We start from the raw sequence: 9,711 nt of genomic DNA, 5'->3' as shown, positions 1-9,711 counted from the left end.
GCCCTGCTCTGTGTGTGACAGGGGGCGGTGCCCTAACTCCCCTATTGACCCTACTCTGTGAGTGACAGGAGGGAGCTCCCCAACCCCCTGATGGGCCCTGCTCTGTGCATGACAGGGGGCAGCGCCCAACCCCCTGATTGGCCCTGCTCTGTGCGTGACAGGGGGTGTCGCCGCAACCTCCCCATTGACCCTGCCTTGAGTGTGACAGGGCGCGGTGCCCCAACCCACCAATCGGCCCTACCCTGAGCGTGACTGAGGGTGGCATCGCAACCTCCCAATCCACCCTGCTCTGTGCATGACAGGGGCCGCCCCAACTCCTCCCCAATCCCAGCAGGTCGTTATCTCCTGAGGGGTCCCAGACTGCGAGAGGGCACAGGCCGGGCTGAGGAACCCCCCCCTTCCCCCCGGAGTGCACAAATTTTTGTGCACCGGGCCTCTAGTAAATAAATAAAGAGGAATAAAAAGGGTGCATAAGGTAGCCTACCTCTTAAAATATGACATAAGTATAAATTAGCCTTTCCTCTCTCTGAGACATCAAACTTTGGACATTAATTTGAACATCTAACTTCCTATTAACTGTTTACAAACTATAATGAAAATATATTCTATTATTTCACAATCCCAAACTAGGAAGGCGGGTATATTAGAGAAGTAAAATACATCTATACATTTTAAAGGATACACAAATGAGTAATTCAATCATTACTTTCTCTGTTCAAAAAGTACAAACCCCTGGAGTTATGAACATAACTCACAATTGCAAAAAATAGTAAGTGCCAAATTAACAATTAAAAATTAGTTTAGGATGATCTTTCAAGGCTATATAGAACTAGTTCTAAAAAAAAGCACTTTAAAAAGATGGTTCCTATTCTCAACACCATTTAACTTTTTTCTTAAATAAATCAATGATACAACTTTTAAAGTTTTTATCCTAATATATAAAAACCCAGGATCTGTTACAACCAACCGAAGGCTTGACCGAACACCTAAGTCAGTTCTGCGGTCAGTGCTGGGTTGCTGTAGCATTAATTTGACATTAATGTGGATCAGGCCGGAGAGAGAGGCAGGGTCTGATCCGCAGCCTCCATGGCAGTTGTTGATCAGCTGTTACCTCTTTCTCTCTGGGCTTTGCCAGCAGCCATGCCTCTGTTTCTCTCTGGGCCTCTGCGGGGGCTGCTGATCAGCCCCGCCTCTCTGATTAGTCCCGGAGACGCTGACTGGCATAGAAACCGACCAATCAGAACCAAATCTGGGTGAACTATGAGGAGCCAATGGTTGCTTAGGGGGCGGAGCTTTTGACACTGACTGACATAGAAATCGACCAATCAGGACCAATTGGCCAGCAGGGGAAGGCAGTTGGGAGCCAGATCAGGCTGGCAGGGGAGGGCCACTGGGGGCAAGATCAGGCCAGCAGGGGAGGGCAAGTAGGGGGCAACCAGGCCAGCAGGAGAGGGTAGTTGGGGGTGAGATCAGGCTGGCAGGGGAGGGCAGTTGGGGGCGAAATCAGGCCAGCAAGGGAGGACAGTTGGGGGCGAAATCAGGCCAGCAAGGGAGGGTAGTTGTGGGTGAGATCAGGCTGGCAGGGGAAGGCAGTTAGGGGTGACTAGGCAGGCAGAGGCAGCTGTGGGTGAGATCAGGCTGGCAGGGGAGAGCAGTTGGGAGCGAGATCAGTCTGGGAGGGGAGGGCAGTTAGGGGTGATCAGGCAGGCAGAGGCAGTTAGGGGTGATCAGGCAGGCAGGCAGAGGGGTTAGGGGCCGGCAGTCGGGCATCCCCCAATGGGTCCCAGATTGGAGAGGGTGCAGGCCAGGCTGAGGGACACCCCCCACTCCGTGCATGAATTTCGTGCACCGGGCCACTAGTGGAAGTATAATAAAGATTCACAGAATTTTTTTTTTTAGTGCTCACAAGTTTATATTTTTAGATTTAATAAAGATTCTTGTGTATTTTCTAAATACACAAACAGTTTTGCAAGTTTACATACATGCCTTAGGACACTTATACTAGGTAGGTAAATTACATTTAAAAATTGGTCTTTGTAAAAAACTCTTCCTAAAGAGCTTTTACAAACAGCAGGCAGAAGAAAGTGTTCTATGTTTACAGTGTTAAATGCTGATTCTCCCATTTCATAATGGCCTCAACCACCCCTCTCCTCAACCCAAAATTTTGTTTTCAATAGCCAGTGTACTCCAAATAGAAGTCCCCAATGTCATAAGTCAGGGCTTACTGTTGCTTCTCCCTACACAGCCTGGCAGACCTAGAGCTTCCCCACTGCTGGGAGGCAGGGCCACAGTAGGAGCAAAGCTTCCCTTACACCCAAAAGGGACTCAGAGAAGCCTGTACCATAGTTAAGTTTAAGGATCTGGGTGACTGAATGGCACAAAAACTGGGGTTCATATCTAGATCTTCATTTAAAAATGAAAATGCCACATTGAGGCTGGGTGTCTGATTTGTAGTCAGGTGATGCAGCAATGACTGCACAGGTGGAAAGAAGGGAGGACGTGTACCTGGGTACATAGGGGAGATTCACAAAACTTTTAGAGACACAATAGATATCAGCAACTATATGGCTCAACTCTTTATTTTACAAATGGGGGGACTGAAGCCCAGATAAGAAAAAATATTTACTTGGTTACAGAGAGTTAATAGCAAAATAAGGATGTCCCAATGCTCTGAATTTCTAGTCCAGTGTTCTTTTTACTAGATCGTGCTAATAGCATATTTTTAAAAATAAGTATTTTTCCATTATGAAATGCAGTACCATCTGCTCATCTTGTACACAGGTGTGCGGTATCCATCAGATGGTCTCTAAACTTACACTAAATGAATGTATCTCTATTTTAGTGGGGATGGGAATGGGGAAGTGAAGCTACTGGACTATCTTCAACACTAGGACTCATTTTGTAGTATTTCCTAATATGTGGGCTTTTCTGTCATTTACCAGAATCTCTAGTTTTCGCCATATATACACAGTATCAAAACTTATAATCTTGAAATAAAACTAAACTGTAAAATAATACAAAATGTAATCTAAACTGAGAATTTACTCTTTGTTCATTATAAAACTTTACATGTGGCTCCTTCTCGATTAAAAACATTTCTGACTCAAGAGATTAATGAATGGCCCAATTCATGTTTCAGCTGTTACTCTGAGCCACCTCTCTATACACCCACAGGATGCTTGTAGTGCAAGAGAGTCTATTTATCGAACACATACTGAAAGTATAAAAGACACACAGAAAGAGAGCAACAACTAAATTTCCACAAATCAGCTCTCGACTGTTTTTCTTATCAATCTAAACCCTTGGCACAAAGTAGGTATGTTATAAATCATGACTAAATGAATGAAGTCTCCAAAATCCCCTCCTCATGCTACTGAAGTCCATCTAAATGCCTCCATTTTCAGTTACAATTGCTGTAGACACTTCAATTAAGTACAGCTGGATTATAATTTATGGGAATGGCTTAAGGTACCAGATAAATTACCAACTTCCAGACTAAGCATAATGACTAGCATATAACAATACTATAAATATGACAAAAATAATAGTTAGCAATTAATAAATGCTTACTAGATGCCATATGCTGTGATTGCTTTGTCTATATTATTTAACCCTTAAAACAATCTAGTGCTGTTATCCCCCAGTTTCCTGAAGATAAAACGAGCTTTGAGAGGTTAAAATAACTCATCAAAAATCATCTAGTAAGTACACTGCAGAGTCTACATATGAATTCAAGTTTAGACCCCACACAAAGATTTGCTGAACAAATCAATAGAGTAATTTGTTTTTTAAAAAATTCTTGCAACATATTAACATCAAGACAGACTGGTCCAAACTAACCAGATATGCAACTGATACTGGTAACACCCATTAACTCATAAATTATGAACAATGGCAGGCAAATAGCTTTAAGGCCCAAAGTTTTAATGACTCCAGGTCTTTTCATTCCACTAACAGTACTTTATCCTTAGATCAATTCAACTGGCAGGACATGCAGAGGGATAAAACAGTAATTTAGAATCTGGAATACTAGCCAAAATCTGTTGAAATAATCTAATCTGTGGTTTAGGATTGTCAAAATTAATGTTCAAAACAAAAATTCCAATTTAGCGATGGTGATGATAAAACAGGTTAAGTGCATGGGAGAAAGCTTATTTTGAAATAGGAAGAATCTGAATGATAACATGACATCAAAGTAAAGTTGCCTAGTAGACAGAATATATAGGATTTACGCCCACGTCCCGTGTGTCCCCCCCCCCCCCCCCCCCAAAACAACCCCCCCCCCCCCCCCCGCAAAAAAAGAAAAGAATGAAAAATAAAGATTTGGACAGCATGGGCATAGAAATAATAGCAGTTGAAGCTCTAAGAATGGATAAATTCACCCCGCTGGCAAAGCTCAGTAGTTGAGCGCAGACCTATGAACCAGGAGGTCACTGTTCCATTCCCATTCAGGGCACATGCCTGGGTTGTGGGCTCAATCCCCAGTAGGGGGCATGCAGGAGGCAGCCAATCAATGGTTCTCTCTCATCATGGATGTTTCTATCTCTCTCTCCCTCTCCCCTCCTCTCTGAAATTAATAAAAACATATTTAAAAAATGGATAAACTCTCCAAGAGAGTGAAGAGAAAGATAAATATTATAGGCCAAAGACTGAGGCTAAGAGGAAAAGAAATCAGCAACGGAAAGATGGAAAACACTAGGTCAAGAAGCCCAAGAAAAGAGAATTTAAAAGAAGGAAAGCTCAAAATGAACACCTGATACTTAGATTTGCCTTCTACATTCCCCCCCAAAAAACTAGCCCTGACTGAGTAGCTCATACACCAACATTGCGGGTTTAAATCCCTTGTCAGGGTACATATAAGAATCAACCAATAAAGGCATAAATAAGTGAAACAACAAACTGATGTTTGTTCCTCTCTCTCCCTCCCTCAAATTCAATAAAAAAAAAAATTTAATTTTTAAAAAGCTAATAAAATATGGTAGCAACAAATATGTACAAAGGGGACAGCAATGTTAGAACGCAGTATGCACTGTTCAACTAATATTGGTTCCCTTCCGTCCTTTTTACACACCCCATTGCTACACCTCTACCAGCTAAACAAAAACTAAAAAAAAAGGTCTTAACTAGCATACTACAGGAGTGTGCTAAACGTGCTACAGGCAAGATAACTGTATTTTCAAGAAATGTTAAACTTCAAAACAAATCTACACCTAACCCTCCTACCCACTTATCTTAACTATTGAGAAATTATTAGCAGCCCCAGATAAAAATAATTCTGAGGTTAAAAAAAGAAGTTGAAAAAGGAAAACAGTTCTTGATAATCACTATACACTATAACATGGACCATTAAATAATAGAATCATTAGGATACTGGAAAGAATCTGACTTACAAAAAACCAAGGTTGAGCAATTTGGATGATCTGGGAAATAAGTAAATAGTTATGATATTATATTAGTATATGCAGACTATTTTAGCACTTTTGATTTGCAATATGAAAAAATGAACTTATATAGTCTTAGAATAAATTATGTTTTCAAGAAAAGGCTGGATAACCACTTATCAATGCTCTTTCCAGCTACATTATTTAAAAGTAGTTAAGTAACAAAAAGAGCTATTTGGTGGGTAAGGTCGTTTAAAAGACATTTGCCAGCAAACTCTTCTAGTACTAAATGGTTTAGGAACTTTCACTTCTGAAGAGTGGATCTAGTCAAGGAAGTGGAGAATAAACATAATCTGAGATTATAAAACAACCCCATAGAACTTGAGTACTGCACATGGCACATAATGCATACTCAGTAAGTATCACTTGAAAAAAATCAACAAAGGCCAAAATAATAGAGAAAGGCAAATGTGGTATTGTCCTGCCCCGGCATGTGTTGTTCAATGGTTAGAGTGTCAGCCTGCTCACGGAAGGGTTGAGAATTCAATTCCCAGTCAAGGGCATGTACCTGGGTTGCAGGTTCCATCCCTGGTCCTGGTTGGGGCACATGCAAGAGGCAACGAATAGATAGATGGGCGTCTCTCATATGAATGTTTCTCTCTCTCTCTCTCTCTCCCACCCCCACTCCTCCCTGCCTCCCTTCCTTCCATTCTCTCTAAAAAGCAATGAAAAAAATATCCTCCAGTAAAGATTAACAAAAAATAAATAAATAAAAATAAGTGGGTTATTGTCCCTATGATACATGAGATGTCCAAAGTCCAGACAGAGAAGAGTAAGAACAGACTCACAGAAAAAGATAAAATTACCTGATAGGTCATTCTCAGCAGTAGAATAAATGAATGACTACTTAATGATAAACATAAAATATCACGCAAAGAAATTCATACTAGCCCAGCCGGGTGTAGCTCAGCAGTAGAGCGTCGACCTAGGAACCAAGAGGTCACCGGTTCGATTCCCGGTCAGGGCATATGCCCAGGTTGTGGGCTTGATCCCCAGTGGGAGGCGTGCAGGAGGCAGCCAATCAATGATTCTCACTCATCATTGATTTATCTATCTCTCTCCCTCTCCCTTCCTCTCTGAAATCAATAAAAATATATTTTAAAAAAAAAGAAATTCATACTAGTAACTAGACACTACAAAACTGGAAAAAGGATTTTGTCTCCAAATAAAATTTTAATCTTTACAAGTTCAGATTAATATGGTGATAAATCTCAACAGCTATCAATAAACAATTATGAAACTAAACCAAAAAAAAGAATGAAGATTATAAGATTACAAGAGGGAAAAATCTGTCTACTGACTACCTTCTTTTTTAAAATGTTCTTTCAGAAATACCTGGCCATCCTAACTCTAAAAAGCTTTGATTGCCTACCTTCTTGACTCTTCCTTTTGTTCAACTTTCATCTTTACCCTTTTATCATTATATCAGTTTCAATTTGCACCTCTGTACCAATTACTTCCAAATTGTTATCTTTAATTATGAGCTGAGTTTCAAATTGCCAATAGTCTACAAGTCATTTCTTTGTGGTTGTCCAGTTTCCACTCAAACAAAACAAATCTAACATTGAATGTGTATCTGTTGCCTATTCTTTCTAAGCTATTTCCAAAACTGACTTTGCTTTTCTCACCAGTCTCACTATATAACCCAGGCTCAAAATTTTTAGGATCATCTGACTAGTCTCTCTCTCTCTCAGGTTCCCTCTTCTCCTCCCCAATCCTGTCAATCAAGTTCCAGCAATGCTTCCTTCTCCATTCTAATATCCCAATTTGGGGCTTTAATAATTTCTGGACTATTATAATAATTTTTTTAAATCTCCCCAATCTCACCGCATCTCCAGTCTCTTTCCACATAACCTATCCTGCACACAACTACCAGATTCATTTTTTCATTCATCTTTGGCATAGTGTTGTTTACAAATATTTAATGGTCAAAATATCCTAAATTTAAACTTAGCCTAACAATCAAATTCTCCACATTCTAACCCCAATCTATCCTTCCAACTTTATCTTCTGTTCTACCTAAACATGTCATAGCCAGTCATGTCTCCACCCTCTATTCATACTATTCTCCACTGCCCCTATGAATACGCTATCTAAATGCTATCCATCCATCATAAAGCATACCCTGGCTCTCCCAACTCTCAGTGACTGCTCCCTCTCAATACCCAAGAACATATGTTACCTATTCCAAACATTTGAAATTTATCATGTATTTTCTCAATCTGTTAAGTGTTTTGCTTGGTTTCTATGTATGTATGTATGTATGTATGTATGTACGTATGTGAGATTAGGTCTGGTTTTCCTAAATAGACTAGAGTTTCAAGGAAAGAGTTCAAGATTTACATTTCCTTGCAGCCTCCACATTTCAATAAATCTCTGAGGTACCCACCAAATGAAGCTATGGCAAGAGACTAGAAGACAACTAAAATATGAAAACAAAACAAAAAACAAACTACTATACTCTCTCTGCTTCATAGAATAAAGAGATCAAAAAGCAAAGTAAAATCAAACATACTAATATGGAAATTGGATATTAAAAGAATTAGACTTCCTATAAGTTATAGAAATCCTTACTAGAAAGATGTATCCTAATTCCTCCCACTTCTCCCATTCAATAAAAGGTTTTAAATTGTATTAAGCATCAACCCTGCTTTCTGTTTCTCAATCTGAAGAGTATCCACAATGTGGGTGAGTGAGACATTTCAAACATACAACTCACAAGACTCATTTCTATAATCAAGGATTCTTAGAGTAATCTTGAAAGCTTTGGGGGGAAAACTTTCTTGTAAAACCATACACATTTAAAAATATACACAGGTATGTAGAATAACTAATTGTTAATTTTAAACAATCTACATGATTTTCCTGATTCAAGATGAAATTTTTCATGGTATTATTTCTCTGGATGGCATTATAGTATTTTGTTCACTTAATCTTAATACTTAATATTGTGTACCTCTAAGATTAATTCTGAGGAAACTGTAAGTTACTATCCATTTACATACTCCCTGCAATTTTAGAGAGTATATGGTTTTGTTTGGACTAAAAGAAAATTATTATATAAGTTTTAGTTTTCAGTAAGGTAAAAGAAGAAACTCGCTTACAAAAAAAGTATTACTATTAAAAGAAATTGACAAAACGTAAAAACTCCAATTACTTGATTGTCTATGCTATCAACCACTGAAGGATTTTTAAAATAGGATTTGGGTCTTTCATGTCATAAAATCTTCTTTAGAATGTTTTAAAAGTGACATTGTTAAGCATAACAGCACCAAAAAGGGCGGTTATGATAAAATATACGTGTGGTCCTTTTGTAATCAATAATATTGCAATATTGTGATGACCTATCATCAGTTTCCTTGAGTTTTTTAGACTTAACAGTCCAGCAAAATGTTCCTTCAGACTCAAGTCACCTGTAACATTTTTTGACCCAAAAATCACTTCCTCGACATGATTCTCTATTGCCACTTCCACATCTACAAACTTAGGAGCTAAATCCTAAATGAAAAGTGGTCTTTCCGATGATACTGTCAAACCGATCAGAAAGATTAATAAAACTAAGATCGCCCTGCAACAAACCGTATGCGTAGTAATGACTTGGACGTGGTTAACTTTTTATATGCTGCCTGCAATAGAGGTTTATGAGTATCTTTTGTGTAATGTTGAACTGAGCCGGAGCTAAGAGTTCAGAGCGGAGTTAGTACGGTCAGTCCAGTGACAAACAGGGCCACACAGCATGAGACCTGAGAGGTGCTCCAAGATTCTTCGGGGGCAAAACACCAGACTTTGCTGTTTTTCCAAGATTACGGATAGCCCGTCACCTTCTTTTGCAGATCACTAGCCTGAAAGCCAGAGGAAGGCAAACGCAATCATCCCAGACAAGCCAAAGAGGACAGGGCTACTCACCAGCAAACAATCAGAATTCACTTCCGACTTGGGATCCCGCAGCAGGTTGTCGATTTTTTCAAACCGCGTCTCAAAACTGTCCCCAGTCGACATGTTGCTGCTGCTGCTGTGACAATACCCCGGCACCGGCACCAGCAGCGGAAAGCAATTTCAAGCAACTTCCTCCGTGGGTGGGTTCGCGGCCGCGGGGCGCAGGAGCCGGAACCTCAGGGTCCCCAGGTGCGCCCAGTTCCCCCTCCTCCTCCCCCTCACTGAGGGGATCTCCGCTCGCCAGACCCCGGGCCCGGGGCAAGTGCGACCCACAGCCGCTCGGACGCCCAAAGTCGCATCCCACCCGGCAGCCCCTCACCACAGCCCACAGTGC

At 40.4% G+C, this 9,711-nt stretch overlaps 1 protein-coding gene across 3 annotated transcripts in view; it reads right to left on the bottom strand.

Annotated features, from left to right (window-relative positions):
• Positions 1-9,711, bottom strand: part of ROCK1 (Rho-associated, coiled-coil containing protein kinase 1) — a 134,882-nt gene extending 125,171 nt beyond the window's left edge. For 2 of the 3 annotated variants that reach the window (XR_001361160.1, XM_005861605.2), the window contains exon 1: positions 9,348-9,711. Coding sequence is in view for 2 of the 3 variants with exons in the window: in XM_005861605.2 (XP_005861667.1) it covers positions 9,348-9,440 (93 nt within the window). In the remaining variant the exon portion in view is untranslated. The remainder of the gene's footprint in view (positions 1-9,347) is intronic. The other variant, XM_005861607.2, reaches the window with a different exon arrangement.

Source organism: Myotis brandtii, unplaced genomic scaffold (assembly GCF_000412655.1).
Source record: "Myotis brandtii unplaced genomic scaffold, ASM41265v1 scaffold154, whole genome shotgun sequence".
In the NCBI taxonomy this organism is placed as follows: Eukaryota; Metazoa; Chordata; class Mammalia; order Chiroptera; family Vespertilionidae; genus Myotis; species Myotis brandtii.
Note: the sequence above shows the minus strand (reverse complement) of the source record. Positions and strands in the feature narration are given on the sequence as shown.